The sequence below is a fragment of the Periplaneta americana genome, chromosome 9 (assembly GCF_040183065.1).
Source record: "Periplaneta americana isolate PAMFEO1 chromosome 9, P.americana_PAMFEO1_priV1, whole genome shotgun sequence".
Classification (NCBI taxonomy): domain Eukaryota; kingdom Metazoa; phylum Arthropoda; class Insecta; order Blattodea; family Blattidae; genus Periplaneta; species Periplaneta americana.
In genome coordinates, this window is record NC_091125.1 from 163,241,292 (window position 1) to 163,267,993 (window position 26,702).

At 34.7% G+C, this 26,702-nt stretch overlaps 2 protein-coding genes across 5 annotated transcripts in view; both read left to right on the top strand.

Annotated features, from left to right (window-relative positions):
- Positions 1-26,702, top strand: part of LOC138706700 (alpha-(1,3)-fucosyltransferase C-like) — a 124,261-nt gene that overhangs the window by 72,754 nt on the left and 24,805 nt on the right. Inside the window, exon 1 of one of the 4 annotated variants that reach the window (XM_069836290.1) lies at positions 19,190-19,706. The exons of 2 other annotated variants lie outside the window; for them this stretch is intronic. In XM_069836290.1, the coding sequence (XP_069692391.1) occupies positions 19,448-19,706 (259 nt within the window). In that variant the 5' untranslated portion in view covers positions 19,190-19,447. Of the gene's footprint in view, positions 1-19,189; positions 19,707-26,702 lie in introns of those variants that run through there. One more of the 4 variants, XM_069836293.1, reaches the window with a different exon arrangement.
- Positions 4,518-8,959, top strand: LOC138705718 (alpha-(1,3)-fucosyltransferase C-like). The gene is made up of 2 exons (XM_069834289.1): positions 4,518-4,608; positions 5,219-8,959. Exons 1-2 carry the CDS (start codon positions 4,518-4,520, stop codon positions 6,376-6,378), a joined length of 1,251 nt encoding a protein of 416 aa, XP_069690390.1. The 3' UTR covers positions 6,379-8,959.

The window sequence follows — 26,702 nt, forward strand, 5'->3', positions numbered from 1 at the left end:
TTCCATAGCCCACTCCGTTTGTATCATGAACATAGACGTAGGCCAGTTGTGACTGCAGATCTCAGAGCCCTACACAGGTCTGGCATAATTTAATATTAACTGAAAACATTCATTACTCATCTTTTAATAATTTTAAAGACATGAGGCAAAGGAATGACAATATAACCACAATAATAATTACTTCCGTATGAAATCATTATGAAAATATTCACTAATTGACGCTAATGCATCGTTTACAATGACGCGACATACTCGACACTACAAAGAGACGCGGCATTATATAAATTATGGCCCAATAGGAAATCCGAGTTCCATGACGTCACGACGCAGATCGCGACGCGACAAAAGTTAAAATTGAGTTAACTTTTACCGCGCGACGTTACCGGAATGCGTATGTGTTTTGTTTATGATGGCGTCGTCTGCAAGAAAATTGAATACTTTTTCAGATAAGATGTTGATAGAATTGGTTAAATGATGCCCTGAATTATACAGAGTGAGTCGTGAGTGATGTCATTAATTTCTAGAGGTTATTCTTTGGGATATTTCAAACAAAAAATGTTAATATAATTTTGCTCGTTTTTGCTTCATTTTCGAGAAAAAAAATTATTTTATGTGGAACATTTCATAGCGTATATTTTGGGAAAGCCATTGAATTAACTTAATTCCCAATACGCTTAGTCAATTTAAGAGAGCAGTGTATTATGATAAAAAAAAAAAATTTGTCGTTCAAATATGCAAAACTTTCATCTGAACAAATGTAAATTTTCGTTCTGAAGAGGAATTTTAAAACATTACATTTGTTACATCAAATTTCTGCGTATTTATTGTCATAATACAGTGCTCTCTTAAGTTGACTGAAAATATTGTTCATTAAATCAATGGTTTTCCCAAACGACGGTAAGAACTGTTTCATATAAAACAGATTTTATCTCGAAAAGGAACCAAAATGGAAAACAAAAATTATGTTAATTCGTTTGTTTAAAATATCTCAAAGAATAACCCTCTGAAATTAATGACATTATTTACGGTTCATCTTATATATTACAGTTTATTTACGTGACATACACAATGCTTTCCATCCATGGCTCCCATGAAGTTCGGAAAATTTACTTTTTTCCAATAGGTATCCTTCTTCCACCTTCGTGAAATTGTCCTCAAAGAGTTTCCGCTTAATGAGGTGCTTTTAAATTTATCCCAGATTACAGGACTTGTTTCTAAATTTATAGGCCTAATGGACATTGTGTAGTTACAATACGAAAATCGTAAAGAGAGAGAACCAAGTTCTTAAAGAGAGATACCAACTATTAGGAAAACCTAACCTCAAAGTTACGCTTAGGCGCTCTGCTGGATGCCTCTCGCGTTGGACGTTTTTGTATTTGAGGGCCAATGATATGCAGGACATCATCAAATTGCGAAGGTGTCATCCGCATATAGTTATGATATGTTGATTTCTTCTACTCCAAAAATAGAGAAGACAGACATCGTTTCATTTTAAGTTTCCTAATCAACACGAACAGCAGCGATTCAAGTCGCGGAATTGTGAACACCAGTCCTCGACGCGATACTACGATGTCGCGTCATTGTAAATTAAGCATAACGTTCAAGTCACTGTTTGAGGCTTATGTTGGTAAAATTGACCCAAGTACAACATAATACATCATATATATTATTTTAATGTACCGAAGTAGATATGATATTTCCATGCAGATATTCTGCGTCATCATACGATGAAAGACTAATGGAACGGAGAAAAATTCTCTCCGGCGCCGGGATTTGAACCCGGTGTGGCTTAGTGGATAAAGCATCAGCACGTAGAGCTGAAAACCCGGGTTCAAATCCCGGCGCCGGAGAGAATTTTTCTCCGTTCCATTACTCTTTCATCGTATGATGACGCAGAATATCTGCATGGAAATATCATACGTACTTCGGTACATTAAAATAATATATATGATATGCGTAAATCACTTCGTGATTTAAGACGGCGCTTATTCCGTCGAATCCCGGCCAACTAGTCACTCATACCGAGTGCACCTCAGCACATGTGTGGACTTCGGTCCTGCGTTCATAGACATCTATGACGTAGTGCAGAGGGCGGCCACTAGAGGGAACCCAAGAATTAGAGCTTAATCTGAGACGATTCTAACCGGCGTCGGAGTTGTATCCGGTGTGGCTTAGTGGATAAAGCATCAGCACGTAGAGCTGAAAACCCGGGTTCAAATCCCGGCGCCGGAGAGAATTTTTCTCCGTTCCATTACTCTTTCATCGTATAATACATCATGCCGTCCGTTGCGATGAAGTGCGAACATAAACGTCAACAATGGATATAAGTATTTTGACTTCCTGGCGACATAATATTAATAATAGATAATATGCATACAAGATTATTCGTATTACTGACCAATAAAATAAATAAATATTTTACTAATATTTTGATAGTGGTTTGATACTAGCGACATAGTTGGATTCATTGAGAACTAGACCTTACTGAGCTTGAATTTAGTACAAACAACATCAAAGGTGCCGACAAGAGTTGTCCTACTGATTCTTCATATACTGTGACCAGGCCTGCAGAACTCGCAAGTAGGGGAAATATGACGTCAGCCTTACTCCACTTCTATTGGCGATGATCGACTTCCGCCGCGAGAATGAATATTGTTGCACCCGAGCGTACAGCTCGACCAAGTTAAGTCTGCGAGCCGAGAGGGGAAGTTGGAGGCATTTCTGTAGTGAAAGGAGGCGGTAACGAGAGGAGACCAGTACAGTCTCATATGACAGCAAAGTTTTCCTACTGTGCTTCAGTTCATAGAGCGGTAACAATTTAAGACGCTTTGAAATAGCCTGTACTTCTACTTCTGCTTGACAGTGAGGTTTGGCGTTCTGATTGGCAAGCGTGGGCGTAGGAGAGAAAGTTGCATAAGGGGGGAGGCTGGGAGACAGCGTAACTGTTGCCTTTATCTGAAGACAAGGACAAAAAATGCGTGCGCTCCGTAGTGTATTTTAAACGATGTGCACACGTTGAAATCTGAGCGTCAAGTGACCTATGTGGCAACTGTGTTTTGCCTCTACATTCCATCCCGATATCCCCACTCGCAGACTTGACTTGGACCGCACAGGTAGAAAAGGTGGGTGGGTAAGAAAGGGGAGCTACAGTTCTGCAGGTCTGTACTTGACTGTGGTAGCATGGTTAAATATATAATAGGATGCGAAACTTACTGAGTTTCCCGTAACACATACTAGAGGCGCTGTTGTAGAAATTGATCTTGTTTGCCATCTGTTTGTGGGAGGGGCGTTATTACGTCTAGCAGCGCACCAAGTAGCGAAAAGAGTAATTACTCCATGCATTTAGCAGCGCACCTGGTGACGAAAATGTTAAACTGTGCAGAAAGTATTCCCTCCCACCCTCATCGATATTCAAAATTATCCCAATTCAAAATAAAACATTTACAGTTTTATTCCTCACAGCATATTCTACTGAAAATTCTTACCGGAGCCAACAGGAAGATAAAAGAGACGATGTGTTTTACACTACCCGATTAAAATATAACCAGACAGAGACAAAAAATAAAGCAAAAGGTTAGATAATTGGGATTGTATTCTTTGGGTATTTATTGTACAGCACAATGGAAAAGTCTGCAAGAACTACTTAGATAGTTCAATTTATTATATTACTATTACTTTACAATGCATTCAACAACACTATTTTTACAACGTCCATAAACATCACTGTTTAACATACACTGCTTATACACACACGTATCACTTTATGTTCACTTATTAGCAAGTTTCAGTCCGCCATCTCGTCTCCTCGACTCTCCTGTACAGAAATATCTCGAACGGATAAATAGAGAACTCTGGGTAATGTACCCAACACGTAGTTCTAATGTTCACCACCTACAACGTTTTTTTTTTTTTTTTAATTCTTCTTTGATTTTGATGCAGTATCGGACTTCTTGGGTCCCTGACTGCACTATTGTGTTCTTATTCCTTGTGTTATTACTTTAGAATCTCTTCTTCGAACAAATTCGAAGACGTTGATGTCCTTGAAAAAGTTTGGACATTGTTTGTGCTTTCTTACACTGTATCACAATACCACCAGTTAGATTTTACCCAATATCGAGAATAGCCATTTTCGGCGTTCTATACAGTCTGAAGTCGTCTACATTATAGTCTCCAATTCTTTTAATGAAGTAATTTGGGCTTCTTTGAAGTCGACAGTAGAACTTCCTCATAATTTTGACAAGAACTTCCTGTATATATGGCATATTGAGATCTTCATGTATCTGAGATGTTCTAGTAAACCAGTCAGACCCATGAATCAGTCTAAGAGCCTTGTTTTGTGCAACCTGTAGTGGTTTGTAAGCATTGCTGTTCATATAGCCCCAGGAAGGTGCAGCATATGTTAGAATTGGCAGTACCAAAGCCTTATAGAGATGCAATTTCCGTTTAATGCTTATGGCACCTGATTTTAATAGCGGAAATATGTGCACTATGCGTCCAATGGCTTTTCCTTTAAGCAGATGGAGATGCTGATGCCAGGACAACCTCTGGTCGAGAGTTACGCCAAGATATTTGACAGTCGGTTGATACTCCAGCTCTTTACCGCATATGGTAAGTTTAGGGATTCTTTTCATCGTGCACTTCGTGAAATAGATAGCCTGTGTTTTATCAGCATTTAAGGTCAGGCGCCATTTTTGAAACCAGTTTTCCAAGAGAGAAATGTGAACTTGAAGGGTTCTGGCTGCATAAAGAGGATTCTGATGAGTTATGAAGACAGCAGTATCGTCGGCAAATTGCGCGATGTTAGTTTCTGGGTGGGTAGGAATATCAGCTGTATAAATGTTGTAAAGTGTAGGCCCAAGGACCGATCCTTGAGGGAGACCAGCCTTTACTTCATGGGCAGAAGATAAAGCTGCAACGTTGGGCACTGATCACCGTTATTTCAGACCCCCAAATACAGATGGTGCTGACCGCAGTTTCGCATCCTATTATATATTTATCCATGGTGGTACTATGTTTCGTGCAACTCGCCAGTCACTTGGAGACTGATTATTGTACACGAGCCAGGACGAACACGTGCAGGCATGCGACATCGCCTGTCTCCCGTCGCGAGTGTATCAGCAGCCCACAGTGAAAACCCCGTGACTCCCGTCCACACCTCATATGATCGCTCTGTATATCAACATTGTTCGTAACGCTTAAACTTTTAATTTTATTTCAGGTAAAATGGTTTTCCGAAGACAAGACTACTTGAAACTTGTATTTGTGGTTTTTTTGTGTTCTGTCTGCATCTATGAAATATATTATACAACTGGATATTATAGGCAGGTCCAGTCAAGCAAAGTGGAAGTGTCCAAAAAGACAGTGAAGACGATTCTTCTATGGAACTCGTACTTTACTATAAAACACTTCGGGTTTGGAACTGGACAGCAACCTTTTGAAGACCTTGGCTGTGCAGTTAGTAGTTGTAGTATCACAGACAGAATTGACGGACAAAATATAAAGCCTGAGGACTTTGACGCCATCTTATTTCATATGGTGGTAGGTACAGTTCCTCTTGCTGTGCCTCCGAAGAGGAAGTCTCACCAGAGGTATGTTTTCTTCACGCTGGAATCTCCCTCTACAAATTCATATGATTTGAAACCCTACAATGACTTCTTTAATTGGACAATGACTTATCGACGAGATTCTGATATATGGCGTCCGTATGGATTTCTGGCGGAAAAGGAATATGCTCCTGGAGAATCACCAGAGCCATTTATACCTGTTTGGAGGCAACCAGTATTTGGAAAAGACGACCTAACATTTAATATCTCTGGAAAAACAAAATTAGTGGCATGGTTTGTTTCCAATTGTCAGACACGGAGTCACAGAGAACAATATGTTGCAGAACTATCCAAATTTATACCTGTAGATGTATATGGAAATTGTGGAAACTTAAAGTGTGATAGAAGAAATGCGAGCAAGTGCAATGAACTGCTCCGTTCAACCTACAAGTTCTATCTGGCATTTGAGAATTCTCTATGTGATGATTACGTAACTGAGAAGTTCTTCCGTTCACTGAGGTATAATGTGGTTCCTATAGTTTACGGTGGTGCCAACTATCATCACATAGCACCTCCTATGTCATATATTAATATAGAAGACTTTGATACACCTAAAAGTCTTGCGAAATTTCTCCTGCATCTAGATAAAAACCCAGAAGAATATCGCAAGTATTTTTGGTGGACGTCGTACTATAAAGTCAACCAGAATTCAAAAAATGCCTTCTGTAAACTCTGTGAAAAACTTCACAATCCAGAATTGCCTTTCAAAAGCTATAATATTGAAAGGTTTTGGAAAAAATCTTATTTTTGTGACAAACGACGATTAGTAATGTAGGATGTTTGTTTATTTCTCCTAGTAGTGCTGTCAAATACCTTACCACAGTCTAGTATATACAGTCACGAAGCTTAATTCGTAGTAAATATGCAAACATTAGATAGTTGCTCACCACTAGGATCGCTAATATCGCCTCATTACAGGCAATGCAAAATAGTACCGGCACAGTCTATTGTTTCTAGCACCTTCAAAACTCAAGCTTCGTGACTGTATATAGTAGACTGTGACCTTGCTATACTTATATTTGCTGCTGTTCTTCTGTTAAAAACAAAACCTATCGTGTTCAAAAGTAACAAAACAAACATAAACGAATCGCCTGTCGTAGGAAGAATCTAATAGTAATACAATCGCCTCTCCACAAAAGACATGTTCAAAACTAATAAAAAAATTCTTCTATAAAAAAATTGACTATCAAAGTGGATAAAACGTTGTACGATATACTTATCGTAACTTCATATTACAATACTGGATTGGTTACCAAACTCGTATTGTAATATGAAACGTTACCGTAAATAAGTATTATTTATTTATACTGTGGATCTTTTCACATAGATGTTAAAAAATCAAAATAAAAGGCTTCAGACAAATCTAATGAAGTATGGAAAGACAGTCCTTTATGCTATAGCGATGGCGATTCGAAGTTTCATTTTCATTTCAGAAAACTGAGCATTAAAAAGAATAACGATCTTATTTGAACAGACTGAAGTGGTGAAAAAATATTAGGGCCTATATGAGATCTGATGGCAAAAATAGAACCTTTAAGAAATAAAGATACAGTTAGAATGTTGATTTGTTATGAGTGCATGACTCTTTACTGCTGAAAATATACCAATACTAATCAGGTCAAAACACAACGAAATCTCGATTATCCGAAGAATCACTGGACAAAAGCACACGGATAACTGAAAAATTGATAACACGATTTTTGCTTTTTACTGCAGAAGGAACCCTTTTACTTATATACTATGCATACAGCAGTGATGTCAACTGATGCCCATAGGAGCAAGCGCGCGCTTTAGAGCCCAGGAGAGCCTGAGCACTTTACAGCGGAAAGGAAAGAGACAGATGAAAGAGGTAGTATATGCCACTTGGTCGAGCTATATACAGGGATGGCCAGCACTGATTCAATAGATAAAGGGAAGAGAACTTATTAAAACTGTATCCATGTTAATTTTTAGATTTGTCTGAGAAGTATAAGTGCATTATAAGAATGTAAGTTTTAATTTTAATGCTCATTTTTCACAAGTTTGCTTTTTTTATTCAAAAGGAATATTTTCTCAACTTTTTTTTACAGAAAAGTGAAATTTTCAGATATGTTTGTTTAGTAGCCTTACAGGTACTAAAACAATGTTTTCGTAAATCTAATATATCGTAAATACGTATTACTGAAGATAGTGTATTAAAATGTTTGAAAATATTCGCATGGAAAATGTTTATAAGGAAATGAATTAACAAAGCAAATATTGTTACATCACAAACAAAAGATATGTACTTATGTGTTGGTAAAACGTCAGCTCTATAGCTTCAGCAGATTTCGAGATAATTTAATATTCTGATAACAGAAAGTTGCGCACCAATATCGCCTAAAAGCATAATGCGATAAGAGTTTTATTATGTAATATTAGTTACAGTTAAAACATATATCTAGACAACTTTGCTTTGTACTATAATATTGTTTTGATTACTTTTATAAGGCTAAAGATACTATCAATATCAATTTCAACTAATCATGTCATATTCAGTGTCTTTATTTGGGATAACACTTTCTTTATGTTTAATTCACTTAGTACAGTATAGTTGTAGTTATTATGGAATTTGTGTGAATATTCCTTCTTTACTCTTTATTATGTTATTAACGTTCAAAACACAACTGCAATATTAGGCTAAGAAATAGGTGTTGGTACTTTTGTTTTACAGACAATATAGAAAATAACAAACAGAAAGAAGCTATATAAAAATAGCGACATAAAATTGCACGTTCCGTTTGAAGTTTGTGCACCACTGTTTTCTTAATCCAGCAGGCTATTTATTCCTCCTAGCATACCTAGCGCTTAATGCCCGCGCACGACGTCAAGGTCAGAAAAATGCGCTTGCTTTGACATCGCTGGCATACAGTTCTGTGTTCGACATTGCAATATATCAACATTTAACACATTCAATTACGATTTGTAACAATACAGTAGGATAATATAGAATTATAAAGTACTTACAATATCCAATGTAGGCAAAAACGATTTACAATAATAATTACACAGATCATAAAAAGACAACACCGAAAGTTGCACCATTTTAAATTGTTGATTTTTAAAACAATTTATGTGACATGAATTATTGAAGTCAGTACTGAAAGTTACTCCCTCTTAAATTGTGACTTTGGGGTACCTTTCTTTATAAACGTACAGGGACATCATTTTATTTTTACTAACATTTTTAATATTAACCTGGCTATACCTATCTATTAACGATTGAAACAGGAAACACCGTTTGCTGTCCCTTCCACGACGGAGTTCGATGATACTGGCGTAAAATACAAATCACTTTACTAGGTATAGGAGGAAAGAAAAGTAGTTCATCCATTTATGTAAACTAGGAAATATCGCAATTTTGAGTTTGATAATTTTCATTAGGTTTCTATTTAATCAAAATACAGTACTGTATTAACACTTAGTGTTTTACACACGAATTGAGCTATCCATTCGGAAGTATTAATTATGCAGTGTATATTGTACTGTTACAGCACATTAGCGTACTATATAGAGAATGAAGTTAGATTGAAAAATAATCATAATATGGATATTTAAACACATTTTAGAAAATGGTGGCCGTTCATTTCGATACAGGCTTCAGTTCTTTTGTGCATAATATCGCACTATAGACTATTGTACCTAATTCCAATTACCAGTTTCGTCCTTCGTACGAGTAACTCATGTTGAAATAATTCTGTACCTACTCTATAAAAGAGTACCTTACGTACTGTAAATTCAATCTTCACTTCTGCCTGATCCGAAAAGATAAAATCACTCAGAAATGCTATCTACTGTCCGTTCAAGTGGTTTTGTTGCAGGGTTGTAGAAAGGGAGGGGGGAAATCACGTGACAGTTAATTACTTAAGGAGGCCCTTCTATTTAAGTTATTTTAAACACTTGAATAATATTACGTAGACGTCTAATTCCTAACAGAAATTAATGTTTTCAGAAAAGAGCTAAGATAGCCCAGCTACTAGACTTTACAAAGGGGCGAACAGAAGCAGGTGGGGGAAACCGGGATGCGACATAGGGAAACGGACGACAGTACCCGTACGAAAATATGATTCAATATTGAAAGCTCTTTCGTCACTGGAAAACGCGAACATATTTCTGAAACGTACTATACTCAGTAACTCAGTACTGCTTACGCGCCCTCGGCTCTGTGTCGTGAACGGTTGGAAGTTTACTAGTAGAAGGGGTGGGAGTGAAGTACATTCCAAAACTCAGGTACAATAAAAATTGAAGTAAAAATAAAATGATGTCCCTGTATATGTAACATGGATTATTAAAGACAACATCGAAAGTTGCATCCTTTTAAATAAAATTGTGGGTTTCCATTTTTTTAGTAAAACAACTTGACATTTCTCCCGTTAAAGTAAGTAGCCTACAGTGCATGTTCCTTTCAGTTCTTCAGTAATAAATCTTAGCATTCACACGGATAATAATCTAAACTGGGACATGCAAATCACAGAAACCTGCAGAAAAGTGTACTCTCTAATTCATGTGCTAAAAAGGATAAATGTTCATCTTCTCTCTTGTTAAAAAAAGTCCCTTGTGCAGAGGCTTATATTGTCCTATTTTGACTATGCCGACATTTTACAGACTGACCTTTCGAGCGACAACAAAACGAAAATTCAGCATGCTAATACTGTAATTTGTGTGTACGGTTTGTAAGCAACGTTCGCAAATATGATCATATTACTCCATCCCTGGAAGCAATAGCTTGGCTTAAGCTAGATAAAATAAGAAATTTACATTCTCTTCTCCTTCTCTTCGAAATATTTAATTTTTCTATTCCTTCATACCTGTAGACTCTCTTCACTTACTGTAAATATCTTTTAATCTTTTAGTACTTCGATTTTTATATTGTAATTATAAATTAATGTTAATTGTAATCACAATTTTAATTGTATTGTTAATATTGTAGTTGTAATCCCCAGGTAGAGGGGAGGAGAAGACCTTATGGCATTATTTCTACCAGGATAAATAAATAAATAAATAAATAAATAAATAAATAAATAAATAAATAAATAAATAAATAAATAAATAAATAAATAAGTAAATAAATAAATAAATAAATAAATAAATAAATAATAAGTAAGCAAATAAGTAAATAAATAAATAAATAAATAAGTAAATAAGTAAATAAATAAATAAATAAATAGGTAAATAAATAGATAAATAAATAAATAAATAAATAAATAAATAAATAAATAAATAAATAAATAAATAAATAAATAAATAAATAAATAAATAAATAAATAAGTAAGTAAGTAAATAAGTAAATAAATAAATAAATAAATAAATAGGTAAATAAATAAATAAATAAATACGTAAATAAATAAATAGGTAAATAAATAAATAAATAAATAAATAAGTAAATAAGTAAATAAATAAATAGGTAAATAAATAAATAAGTAAATAAATAAATAAATAAATAGGTAAATAAATAAATAAATAAATAAATAAATAAATAAATAAGTAAATAAATAAATAAATAGGTAAATAAATAAATAAGTAAATAAATAAATAGGTAAATAAATAAATAAATAAATACTTTGTACGAATATGAAGTCTGATTAATGTAATAATATTACATATTATGTAGCTAGTTGGCAATGTATATAATGGAAGGGAAAGGAAATGGCCACTCTATCCCTTATCTCCTGGCCTAGTTGCCTCATAAGTGGTACCTTATTGGTATCAGGTTCAGACCTGTCTTTGAACAGTTGACTAAACACTGTAACGTGAAATATTAAATACAACATTGAAAGTTGCGCCCTTTTATACTACGAGTGTCCTATATTAATTGAACTACAGTAGATACATTTCAGCAATAACAAGTAGGAACTCCGCAAATACATCTGGTCCGCCGAATGAAGACCGGAATTTAGACTACCTTAGGGTGACTAGATTTTCAAAATAAAAAACGGGACACTTACTAAAGTTACATGGATCAATATTTTATCTAAACATTCATTATTACTTGTGTTTATATAATTTCAGTGAGCAATAAGGTTGTTTTATTTATTTTAAAGTAATAAATACTACACTGTTTACAATAACTAGCCTATAATTATACAAGTATACGTACATATTTACTTATTGTCTATTGTAGACAGATTGTAAATGTGGCATAAGTGTTAAAAGAAAATTTAAAAAAAAAATAATACGGTAGCATGGTTACTTGACTTAAATCATTGTTTATATTACTAGTTTGGATTAATTAAGTTAACTTATCTGTTTAAAAATACTTCAGATTAATTGGACCTTACATTATATCCTAGATCATAGATAGATCGGCATAGGCTTTGACAGTAACAACTTTTGTCAGGTTTACTATGCTGCCATCTAGTTGTTACATAAGGAGTCACGTCATAATTCCCATTTGAATTGCATTAGCGACTGTACTGCCATCTCGTGTTTGTTTACGGCGGACGGGTAGCGATCCTGGTGGTTGTTCTCTTCAAAGTGCTGCCGATTTTAACATAGGGATGAGCTATCTGTTACATATATGATTTAGAATTATATCCATGTCACTGTATTTTGAACTTGCTTCATAACAAAATTGTTCGGCTCTTATTAACTTTGAACTAGTTTAACATTCTTCACGAAGATCAACTGAACAATCTGCATAATATTTCTTTGATGAGTGAATTTGCTCTAGAAGTGTTGGCCTTTCCTTCGGGAAACTACAGAAGTCCATGCAAGACACATTTTTGAAATGACATTTTGTGATTAACATGGACTTTATTGAATCCATTGCGGTGACACTGATGGAAACAGTATAGAATTAAACAATGTTTTATATGATTATTAAATAAAATAAAAGAAAAGGAATTATTTTAACACTAATTTAGGGCAACGGTGGCGAAAATGTAATCGTGCGCCGAGCCACTGTGTAACCTGCAACGTGCATAGCGGAGGCGGAAATGAAGCAACTGTCTGACTTATTAACGGATTTTCATTTTCCTTACGTCAAGCACTTAAATATAATTTTATACAGTACAAGGCTACAAACTAATGTTTAGTACGTGTAACGAAGAAAGAAATCTATACTAATAATAAATCTGTAGCCGACATTTTTCTGGTAATTTTCGATTTTCCAAAAATAATTGGTCCTAACATATATAATTAACCGCCCTGAAACCGAAAATCGCTTTTTTGAAATTCTTGTTTGTATGTCTGTCTGTCTGCCTGGATGTTTGTTACCTTTTCATGTGATAATGGCTGAACCGATTTATATGAAAATTGGAATATAAATTAAGTTCGTTGTAACTTAGAATTTAGGCTATATGGCATTCAAAATATTTTATTTAAAATGGGAGTTATAAGGGGGCTTGAATTAAATAAATCGCAATATCTCCCTTATTATTAATTTTCGTGAAAAATATTACATAACAAAAGTTTCTTTAAAAATAATTTCCGATAAGTTTTATTCCATGCAAAATGTTGATAGGACTGATATTTAATGAGATAAATCAGTTTCAAAATTACAATAACAACGCCATCTAAGGCGATGTAATGAAATAAAAAAACAAATGACTTCGTCTATTAGGGGCCTTGGACAAGAACAATCGAAAGCTATGAAACATAGCCTACAGAGAATGTTTGTATGTTTGTATGAAGTAATGTCGGAAGCTAAATTAACCGATTTGTATAATTAATTATTAAGTCACCATTGGAAAGTGTAGTTTCTCTAGATGGACATAATGCTATAATGTTATTACAGTAACTTCTGAGTGAATCGAGGACAGGTAAGATTAAAATAGCTTCTTATGCACAGAAAACTTGATAGGCATTCGTTTCCTGTATTTCCTAAAATAATTTTTATGACAAAATGAGTGGTCTCTGGATCAAAATGATCGCATTTTAATTTTTTAATACAATTTAAATTAAGTAACATAATAAACGATATATCCTTCTATCAAACACGAATGTTCCCTGGATCAAATGTCCTATTTTAATTATGTAATTACTTTATATTTATTTCTAACGGGTGCAGCGGAGCGCACGGGTACGGCTAGTGAACAATAAATGAGCAATATCACAACCTAAAATTAACTGTCTTCAGAATGTCTCTGCGAGAAAGTTTCAAAATCAGGAATTATGTCACTTACTGCCAGTCGTAGTTGATCACGAAGGTATTTGTCTGTCAGTCGTGATCTAAATTTGGTTTATACTATTTTCATTGCTGAAAATAATTTTTCACAAACGTAAGTTGTAGCGAACATGGCTTCAACAGAGCAAGCGAAAGAACGAAGCTTCGGATATTTATTTGTTGACAAAGATTTGAAAGTTCAACATTTGTCAAGTCCTTACATCTAGCTTTCATTTGACATCACATAGTAAATCAGTGAGTTCAAATTGAAGAGCTAACCGCATTATTCGTACATCTGCTGAAAAAGGGTCGACGTACAGAGGTGATGATGATGATGATGATGATGATGATGATGATGATGATGATGATGATGATGATGATGATGATGATGATAACAACAACAATAACACTTAACCTTTTAATGTTTCATCAGTAACATGTAGTATAATGCCGTTTTATGTTATACAACCGTTTTCCTCGTAATACTTGTGAACAAATCATAATATTCTCATCATATTGACAGCAAAAAAATGCGTCCTCCCATCCTACTTGGAACTTTCGTACATGGTTTCGAGAGAGACATATACCACTCGCAGGTCAGAGACAAATACAGGGACATCATTTTATTTTACTAACATTTCTGATATTAACCTGCCTATACCTTTGAATCAACGGCTGCTAACCCCTTCCATGACTGGAGTTCGATGGCGTAATATACAAACAAATCACTTTACTAGGTATAGGAGGGAAGAAAAGTAATTCATCCATTTACGTAAACTATGAAATATCAAGCTTTTGAGTTTGATGATTTTCATTGGGTCTTTGTTTAATCAAAATACAGTACTGTATTAACAATGAGTGTTTTTACTCACGAACTGAGCTGTCCATACGGACGTATTCATTATGCAGTGTATATTAGAGTGTCTATAGCACATTAGCGTACACTATAGAGAATGAAGTTAAATTGAAAAATAATCATAATATGGATATTTAAACACATTTTTCAAAATGGTGGCGGTTCATTTCGATTAATGTATCTAATTCCAATTACCAGTTTCGTCCTTCGTACTAGTAGGCCTAACTCATGTTGAAATAATTCTGTACCTACTCTAAAAAAGAGTACTGTAAATTCAATCTTCACTTCTGCTCGATCCGAAAAGATAAAATTACTCAGACATTCTATCTACTGTCGGTCCAAGTGATTATGTCGCAGGATCGTAGAAAGGAGGGAAATCACGTGACAGTTAATTACTTAACGAGGCCCTTTTATTTAAGTTATTTTAAACAGTTGTATGGGTATAATATTACGTATATGTCCAATTCCTAACAGAAATTAATGTTCTCAGAAAAGAGCTAAGACAGCCCAGCCACTAGCCTTTACCGAGAGGCGAATAGAAGCTGGTGGGGAAAACCGGAATGCGACGTAGGCAAATGGACGACAGTACCTGTGCGAAAATGATGCAATATTGAAAGCTCTTTCGTCATTGGAAAACGCTAACATATTTTTGGAACGTACTGTGACGGTAAGGCTACTATGACTGGATCTGTGTGGAAGACGGTCGAACATCATTAGTAGAAGGGGTGGGAGTGAAGTACATTAAAAAACTCAGGTACAATAAAAATTGAAGTAAAAATAAAATGATGTCCCTGTACAAATGGAACGGAGTTTGACTCCAGTGAGTGAGAGGGTGGGGGTTGGGGGAGGTTAGAAGCAAGCGAAATGCACAGCTATCACTGCGAGCCACAAAGTCTCGCGAGTCACGTTCTCGCCACGGCTGATTTAGGGAAACGGGACGCAATTAAAAAAACGGGACATTTGGCGACCCGAGCATACTTTTATCGGTGGATAAGAGGCTGAATAAAGGGACAATTCCGTTAAAAACGGTACGTCTGATCATCCTAGACTACCTTAGATAGGCCTACGATGGGAAGAGTGTCCGCTCGTCCACACTGCATTTAGCAAGCATCTAAAGATAATCTACAGGGACATCATTTTATTTTTACTAATATTTCTAATATTAACCTGGCTATATCTTTGAATTAACGGTTGAGGATCGGAAACACTGTTTGTTACTCCTTCCACGATCGGAGTTTGATGACACTAGCGTAAAATAAAAACAAATCACTTTACTAGGTATAGGAGGGAAGAAAAGTAGTGCATCTATTTACGTAAACTAGTCAATATTACGATTTTGATTTTTATAATTTTCGTTCGGTTTCTATTTATTCAAAATATAGCACAGTATTAACAGTAAGTGTGTTTTTATTCATTAACTGAAATATCCAGTCGGACGTATTCATTACGAAATGTATAGTACTGGGTGTTCAGTTCAAAGTGTGTCATGGCTGGCTGTATGTCGTCACGTGGCTAGTCGATGAGCCTAAAGAATTCAATCTTCCTACACTTCCGCAGAGGTGTATTTCTTATCTGCCAGAGAAGTTGCCTAGCAAGTACGGCGTTCATTCAGAAGAGTACTTACCGATACGTACGGTAACGTCTGTAGTGGCAAGAATGTGAAATGTTTCGAAACATGTACTGAGGTGAGTTTTTTCTTGCTGTCGGGATATGGGGAGAGGGTTAAGACGATTACTTACGTATTTGTTGACATTAACTTCGACGGTCAACATGGACACGGAGCATTTGATTTGTGTTGTGGAATGTTGCCGTACGCAACCGATGATAACAAATATCCTGCGTACGACTTGGCCGCGCAAAACACAGTTCGAAAGAGGTTATGGTAGCACACAGACCGTACAGACCACCATCTGTTGCTACGACATTCAAGTTATACTGTACACGTTCTCAAGTTCAGATTGAACGCCTTGATTAATAGGCAACTTCTCTGACACAAAAGCTGAAACTCGCTTCAAATCGCTGACTCATCAACAGTGACGTCATGACACACTTTGAAATGAACACCCAGTATACTGTGTACAGCACATTAACATACAAAATGGAGAGTGCATTTAAATTGAAAAATAATCAAAATCTGGATATTTAAACAAACTGTTGAAAATGATAACTGTTCATTTCGATACAGGCTTCAATTCTTTAGTGCATATTATCGAAGATGTTTTAAGCATATCTTCGGAAATAGAATGCATTGTTTCTTGAATGTACTTCTTTAATTCTTCTGTTGTAGGATGTTTAGCAAACATAACTGTTTTACAATAACCCGAAAAGAAATAATGCAAAGCACTCAAATCAGGCGACATGGGGAGCCATAATCTTGCTCATGTTGAAATAGTTCTCTACCTGCTCTGTAACAGAGTACCTTACGTACTGTAAATTCATTCTTCACTTCTTCCCGATCAGCACAGATAAATTTACTCAGATAAGCTACTATTGTCCGACCAAGTGGTTATGTCGCAGGGTAGTAGAAAGGGGGAAAATGACGTGACAGTTGCTTAACGAGGCCTTTTTATTTAAATTATTTTAAATATTTTTGTGTAATATTACGTAGCCACTAGCCTTTACAGAGAGGCCAGTAAAAATGGGTGAGGGAAACCGGGATGCGACGTAACCAAACGACGTAACAGTACTTGTGCGAAAATACTCATGATTAATAATAATAATAATAATAATAATAATAATAATAATAATAATAATGTTTTATTTTCGCTGGCAGAGTTAAGGCCATAAGGCCTTCTCTTCCGCTCAACCAGCCTTAATCAATACAATACATAAATTTAAATTACAAATATTTACACTACACTTAAAAGGTTCTCCAGCAATATTCTTCACTACACATTTATTTAAATTTAGATAAATCTATACGGTAAAGTAGTAACTTAATTTATGAGCTAATTTAATTTAATGAATTATAATTTATTTAATATTTGAAATAGCTAGTAAAATGATGAAAATTAATTTAATATAAGCTTACTAGGACTATGTTACAGGGAGAATATATATATTTCTATTTCTATAATTAGAATATTAATGTAATTGCCATTAGAGGTTTTGTAAATCTATTTAGAGAAATTAATAATAATAATAATAATAATAATAATAATAATAATAATAATAATAATAATAATAATAAGAATGGACAGATGTTAGTTTCATTATAAGTAACAAATATTAATCAGCAATTAATCTGTTAAGTAAGAATTTATGTAATTTTGACTAAATGAAGTTATTGTCCAACAATGATTCAATAATGAATGCTCTTTCTTCACTGGAAAATGCGACCATATTTCTGGAACGAACTGTACTCACTCACTAACTCACTCACTCACTCAGTACTGTTTAGGCCTACTATGACCGAACGTCTCTCACTGCATATGCGGCCTTGGATCTGTGTGAGGACGGGTGGAAGTTCACTAGTAGAAGGGGTGGGAGGGAAGTACATTCAAAAACTCAGGTACAATAAAAATTGAAGTAAAAATAAAATGATGTCTCTGTACATTGTGAGTGTGGTGTTCCGGAAGTGATGACCAGGCTTAGAGACTTAGACCCGATAGATGAAAACAGTGCGATTTCAAGTTGGAAAGCAGGACGGTAGTGGGTAGGGGCACTGAGGGTAGCGACCTACCTATCGTCCCATGTGCTTCAGTCATACTTATAAGGCAGGGAGAGGAGGTACTGTTCTGATAATAACAACAGTCCCGTACACCTAGTTCACTTTATCAGAAGAGAGGACAGGAGATAGCTAGTAGTCTAGTTATGATCTGTGCATCTATGTGATTAGTCTAAGAATATATGCGATATTCTGTGACATAAAAGACATGCTAGCAGGGAAGAAGTCTACGGACACTGCTGGGTTAGCGAAAATAGATTTCAATGACTTAGTGTTTTTTTCGTTTTGCATCCATTACACATCCACACCTGTGGAGTAACGGTTAGAGCGTCTGGCCGTGAAATCAGGCCAGAGTTCGATTGCCGGTCGGGGCAAGTTACCTGGTTGAGGTTTTTTCCTGGGTTTTCCCCTCAACCCAATGTGAACAAATCCTGGGTAACTTTCGGTGCTGGACCGCAGACTCATTTCACTGGAATTATCATCTTCATTCAGACGCTAAATAACCTAAGATGTTGATAAAGCGTCGTAAAATAACCTACTAAAATAAAATAAATCCATTACATCATGTGATGTAGACCGGAGCGTCTCCCAATATAAACTTTGTCTTGCCGACTACCGAAGAAAATTTAGTTTTGAGACCTTCAGAATGTGTGTTGTAGTAGGCTACATTGTAACAGTACCATATATTGTACTTCATAAGTTGTGTATATTGTGTAGGATTATTCTGTATGTTGAGTAAGTATTGCACTTGTGCTTATGACAGAAGCCGAAAGGAAATGCATATTAATTTATTTTGAAAATTTCGCATTAAAGGTTTTTTTTATTTTAATGTATGTAAACATTAATTTTTTGGTCCTATAGAATTTTTTCCTCTAACAATCGTTTTAGTTTAATGTTTGATAAATTAGTTGCTTTTTTTTTGGAACGTCACTGTACAGCACCAGCAGACGGGACTGAACTGGGTTTCATGTACACATGTCTCTTCTTCTGCTGACTCCCATCCCCCTCTAACACAGTGAAAAAGCTGCCTATAGTATGGACTTAGCAAACTTATTCTATCGGGTCCAAAATCTCGATGTCTGGTGATAACAGAGCGCTGGTAGATTCCACCCTCCAGCTGAGAGATATCCAACAGTCTATGATGCATATGATCGAGTACAGCAGGCTCCGATATCTGCGGCATCAGATCTGGAACTTCCATGGAGAAACACGATCCGGAAACTCTATCCCATCCAACACCCAGTGTCCTACATGCAGGCGCCTCTATGATATTTCCGATAAAAACACTTTCACTCTTCACTAGGCATGGAAGTTCAGAGGAGGTAACTACGTCGGTTGTTATAAAAGTCTGTTGTTTACATCAACTCAGTGTGGTACAGAACTTGTGCGGAGAGCAGCTATGCTTGAGTCAAAACATTATTCGCTATAGTCAGGTAACTAAAACAAACAGAGAAGTCTGTAAGTAGGGGAGACTGGGGATGCTTGATACACTTAGATAAAAATATGAATATTGTAGCCTTAAATATACTTCCAGTAGCTTTCTTTACACAACTACTTAGTTACATAGAGCTTATGGATAACATTAACAAAATACACAATTTAATAGTAATATACGTTACAAGAGCGGTATGTTGACGTTTTCATGGTCGAGGAAAAGACTGAAAAAGCAAAACGTAGTTGAGCTTTTTTAATTTCCGAGAACATGAAAACAAACATACTGCTCGTGTATCGTACATTATTTTGTGCGAAGATCGTTTATTACATACCTGAAAGACGAATTTCTAATTAGTTGCAATGAAATCTCCATGTTGGTTTCTGTTTAATGACGGCAACTTCGGAAAACCAAAATACCTTTCTTCAACATTGTTGCTATAAAATGTTTTCTGTGTTTACTATACTCCAGCAGGCCGTGATATACGTCTGTCTTTTTCCCCCTAGTCTATAAATGCGAACTTAAAACAAACGGTAAGGTTATGTAATGATTTATTTTTCATTTTAATATTTTAACAATATTATTTATATAACATATTGCAGTAATAACATCCGCATCTGGAATCTTGTTGATTTTTTCACGGCTTCCTTAATGTTACTTGTATCAGGAATGCAATAAGTTTCGTGGAGTAGTAGACTTTACTTAATTTTTGCAAATATTTAAAAACAATAATTAACATTGCAATTTAGGTGAAATTGCAGTGGTAAGTTTCCAATTTATAATTATTACTATGTTAAACGTCTCTAAAAATAATATGTTAAAAGCCTAAAGCAGTAAAATGAATGTCGCGCTTAAGCGGTAAGAAGAGGGAAATTGTTATGTGTGTTACGTTGGGAATACTGAATGTGGTATTTCACACTTACCGCGTATTGGTTCTGTGCGGAAAACAAGCAAATACGCACGATCTCGCACAAAAACTTTTTTTGAACACACAAAAACAAATTAAATTTTACCTGTATGTAAAACGTATCAGGGTGATTTGAAGAATTTGTATAACAAATGACGTCCATCTATTCATACCGTTCCCATTATTGCATCTATAGCGATAGAGTTATAAATTCCTAACAGTGAGTAGTTTCAATACTAGTGTAGTAAACGTCACAAGAATTATTTCCTTCATGTGAAATATTTCACGAGAATAAAATAAAATTCTCATAGTAACAGCTAAAATGCCGTGTCCATACTAGTTAAGTATTTAAAATTGAGCATGATTATTTCCACATAAAAGCTTGTTTAACAATGTAATTGAGGAAAAAATTAAAGAAACACTTGATGTTATCAAAACTTTTTCATTTATGTATGAGTTTATATTTTCTTAAATATTATTGCATAATTACTATAGTCCAATAAATCAGTCAGGTCTGTTACACCATTCGGATACACAATTGAAAAATAAATCCCACAGATGTCAGAACAAGCCAGGATGATGCACAAAGAGCCATCTTGATTGTACTACTATGTTCACCCATTTTGATTTGGCGAGTTTTTGTGTCATACTCTTGCTTTGTGTTTTAGTCTAAGCGTGCATTTTTACTCTGTCAGATCTGTTTGTGTTGTGTTTTCCACAAATAACATATAAAGTCAAGATCAAGAGGACATAATAGTACACCTGTGCAGTAGTTAAGTTTCTATTTTGAAGATTTTTTAAGGACACAGTTTTTAGGTTAGCACATGCTTATGTTTGCTTTGTCATGTCTGTTACCTGTCAGATCTGTTACTCCATGCCATGTCTGTTACATAATTCAAAACAGTGACTTAATTTTTTCTAATATCATTAAAGAAACTGAGGCTAAAATATCTTCGTCTTAAGGGAAATCTACTAAGATAATTGTCACTGAAAGAATGGTTTTCTGTTAGTTACTGAAGAAGTTATTATCTGTATATGAGGTAACAGATCTGATATTAAGATATTTAAAATATTTGTTCATTTTTGATCTCAAGTTAGTTCTGTTACTATTCTAAGGCCCGATTGTATAAACCATTTAATCTTATATCAGAGGTTAAATTAATCCTTGTTTCAACTGAACTTGGAATTTTGTGTTGTATAAAGTCTAATCTGAGATTAATTTGTCTCAAACTAAAGTCAACTTTGACTGAAGAAATTTCTCCGATTAAGTTAGATGATCCAAGTTCAGTTATTTCTTTTCTGTTTGAAATATACGAGTGACAGATTGTGCAAATAAAATATCCATTATTATTAATATTAATAGATATGTTAGGTACATTTATATATATTTCTTTCAATTTCTTGCCTTAATACACAAACATTCTTATATTTTATAAGGCCCTATCGTGTTCAGCAGTACCAAATAACATAACCTATAATTAGGCTATATTGTGTTTATAACAACCATTAATTATTAATGGATATAAATGTTCAATTAACTGTATTACTAAACGAAAATTGTCGTTTTATAAAGCTTAATTATGTTTAGCAGTATCAAACACCATAACATGACAACAACTTGGAGAACAGTCAACCTTCTTCTTATTGTCCGCCATTATTTACATTGCACAAAAAAAAAAAAACAGTGTCTCCAACAGAGTGTAATACGGAAAGTCGCGAAAAAGTAGTTGTAAAGTCGCTAGATTTCTCATTATCAACAAAGAAAGATTAAATTTTGTATCTATGTGGTGCTAAAAAGGTAACTAAATCCCTATTTAAGCAATATAAAAGTTAAAAGAAATTCTTGTTGAAAAAGAGTTAAAGTCGCTAGATTGGCAACACTGAACAAACCTCTATAACATGGTCCGCGCATCACGTATTTCACCTGTTTATGCGATGTTGCCAAATCCTTTTCACGTGAACTTAGATTGCACTTGAACCAAGGTAATTTGATCGCAAAAAAGTTTTATACAATGGAAGAAGTGTCTGAACTCGGTTCACTTTTCGATCTTCGATCAAAGTTGATCTTTAGTCAGGGAGTTTTATACAATTGGGCCTAAGACCTATGCTCTGTTTAAAGAATATTTGATATAAAAATAAAGGAATTCTATTTCTATAAAAGATCCATTGTCTTGTCCTATAACACACCTGACATTTAGCCGTGACATCAGAGATTCATTGATACTTGTACAGAATGCTGTAAAGCAAGGTGAGTGTACAGTGGCTGATTACTATGGCAGAGATATTGCACTATATTAATACATGCAGAATATGCACTAAATAGTACTTTAATTTTGACGTTCTCAATCGTCCATTTGTTATACAAATTTTGCAAGTGACCCATCAGTCATCCCTATCATGGGGATATATGATACGGTTATTTTATATTCAAAATTTAAGTGAGATTTTGGTTACAATACTAATGATCCATTTTAGAAAGGTACTTCAAACTCGTGCAATGGATTTTCAATAACATTTTTGCTAAAACTAATTACAATACATTTTAACATCTTACATTCGTTCTACAATAAAAAAACTTACATTAAAATAAAAACAAATTAAATGTTCATTTTTATCTATAAATGTAAGTTGTGAAAGTATAGTATCAATTTGAGAACTGTATACATAGAAACATCATATTTTGTGGCCATTTAAATTTTCTGCCACTTACATGTCGTGAGAATTTCATAGTCCATTCTTCTACAGGTCCTGACTCTAAAATGCATCCAACAAATCTGTCAGTCGTTTTTTACCTTTGCATGAAACTACGACCCAATCACCTACTTCCACCTTCTCTTTAAATGGTTCTTCAGTTTTTTCCACAAAGTCATCGTCACTCGTGTCGACCTCTTTCTGATCAGTTTCGGCATCATTCTTTCTTCACTCTTTCCAACATAGCTTCACTTCTTACTTTGTCCATTTCACACGATCCAGTCTTCTTCATATCCTCATTTCAAAAGATTCTAGTCACGTCTCTTCACTTCGTTGTAATGTCGAGGTCTCTGCCCCATACAATGCCATACTCCACACAAAGCACTTCACCAATCTCTTATTTCTTCTTTCAGTTCCGCAAAAGAAGGTGCTTTTTCTATTAAAAGCTTCCTTTGCCATTGCTATCCTCCTTTTGACTTCCTGGCAGCAGTTCATGCTATTACTTATAGTACATCCGAAGTATTTGAAGCTGTCCACTTGCTCTACTGCCTCATTTAGAATTCGCACGTTTATCTTCTTATTTTTCTTCCGACAACCATAGTCTTCGTCTGTTTGTAGTAGGGGTAATGAATGCAAATGCAGTTTCTACACAGGGATGACTGAAACACGTATCACATATCCCTTGTTCACTTGTATCATGGATCCCCATGTAACACGCTAACATTACATTCTTACTCGAAAAGGAATTAGGACAAACAAGGTATCATGGCTGCAGGACATAGTTACTTAAAGGTATGTAGATTAAATATAAGATGTTCCAGCAAGCAAACTACGTCGACATCGCTCAACTCCATGCGGGTTGTTATCGATCTCGTATGTCTTAGACCATATGGTCTGTCACAGTCTGATTCCAACTTTTTTCTTCTCTACCCAGGTTTTACCGGTCTCATGGTAGTGTTAATAGGCGTGACATATTCAAAATATATTGAAATATATTGATAAATTGTGTTAAAATTCTGCGTTGTCTGTTCTTTAAAGATATGTTATTTATTCTGAATGAAACAAAACAAATAAATTAATTTAAAGTATTGGATATAACTTGCGTTATCAAGAAAACGATGTTATAGGAACTATAAGGAGAGAAAATTACTCGATAGAACATTATCCAAACCTGAAATAAACGTTGGAAAGGAGAAAAAAATAAATAATTAACATAACAGATTGACAGGGCGTGTTTAATATAAAATTATCATACGAAGACTAAAATTCGTAACCATCACGTGATGACGTCAGTGAGCGTTATACCCACCCCTGATTCCGCTCACGAAACCATTAAATATCTCCCACATGTCTCGACTGTTACTTGGGTTGCCTAAGCAAAAGTGAACGGCTTAAGTAAGACACCCTGTACAACTGTGTACATTCGTAAATTGTCAAATATAAACCTGTTTCGATTGTCACTCAAATACGGAAATGTTCTTTCGCAATTATACGATGTTATTGGTGCGGCATTTTGAAATACATAGTTTGTATTTATTAAAATGTTGTGTATTATCTCGTACGTGTTCACTATTTAATTCATATTACACTTCACAGAGTTTCGAATATGCAGGATTTTTAAGAACACTCTTTCAGTTTTAGTTTAACCCTCTTATTGTTATCATCAGCTGGTCGTATAGAATTTAAAATTCTTTCATAACACGTGGGTAAATACTGTGTACGTATGGTTGTTGAAGTCGGCAATTTTCTAGACGTACGCTTTTCAATTAAGTGTTTAAAATGGGGATTTTCAAGTTTATGAAACGGAATATTTGAACATAGCCTATCACAATCAGACCAAAGTCATAATAAGAAATGGACTGATACGATATCGAATCACTAAATAATTTCAGATGTTCGATGCGTCTTTTATAGTCACTATAATTATATTATATTATTATATTATTACCCATTTCAGCGAGTACTGACGACCACTGAAAAATACGACAATTTGGTCCAGGGAGCATTCTCTTTTGACACAAGGATGATTTATGTAACATGTTTCTAAATTAGTCTTTTAAATACCGGTACATTCTTTAATAAATCACTGAAAGACAAAATAAATGTGAATGTAGGATGTTATTATTTTTTATTTTTTGGCGCATCATTTTTACGTAAATAACGACAAATAAAAACTAACATGCCACATATTTTAAGAAATACAGGAAACAAGCATGAATATTATTCACCATTCTTAATGATCTTGGGATATAAAAAACGTATGGAATAGAAATTACATACAATTAATGTGCGTGTAATAAACAATAAGCAAACCATCTTCAATTAATCATTTCAAAACAACGTGAATATAGCGTGGATTGTGTAGGAAAATAATTTCTTATATGTTGCTCCCAATGTGCATCATTGTTAACTTATGAAAACAAATGAAAATTAACATGGCATATAAACACTATTTGAAGAAAGATAGGAGATATTAAGTAATATTCAGCGTTCTTAATGATCTTTGAATGGAAAATAACAATGAAATATGTATAAAATAGAAATTATATACAGGTGAGCATATAAAAAAACAGTAAGTAGAATCATATCTGTAAGAGTGGTCTATATCTAACGGTGTCTCCCAGCCAATTACTTGATTTAAAAACAAAAAAATCGTGTTAGTAGATTGAATTTGTGTATTTTCTCTGAAACTTTCCAAATATTTGTAGGCAGTCTTTTACATTAGATTGCCGAAAGTTGGTTTATAGCGCAGCATTTGCAGTGATAAAAGTGTGAAATATTCGTTCAGTGGGCGGTGGATACTCTACATTGACCTATTTAAGTTACCATAACTAACAGCGACTGAGTCTTAACATTAAAACTACGCAATGTTGCCTAAGAGCGAATTGCTCGTATTGTTCTGGGCGGCTAAAAAGGCGCGCCCTCCAAGAACTAGGCCAAAGTCGCATGAAAAGGGTTATAGTCCAGGTCAGGTATGGGAAGTTAAGCGTAAAACAGTACATTATGCAACGAGCCTATAATGATAGTAATTAAGACGCGAGTATGTTTGTTTATGAAACTCGCTTGCGCTCGTTTCATAATTTTCATACGAGCGTCTTAATTACCATTAGTTTCATACGACTTTTTATGTTCGACCATATTTATAACTTGAAATTATTCAGAAGTATTCATTTTATTCGCATCTGACTGAAGAGCGGAAGTGACCTTGTGCATAGCTCATAAATTGTGAGATATGCGCAGACGCGAAAGTATTGATTTTTTCCGAGGAACAATAATGTCATTGACCTTGATATAATCTAGAGAATAACATGAACTAATTTTGATATAACCTGGAATTTGATTTAGAATTGAAAAACGAGATGACAAATTGAATTTATTTGAATATTATTTACAATTAACGCTAATTATTATTATAGTAACAGAA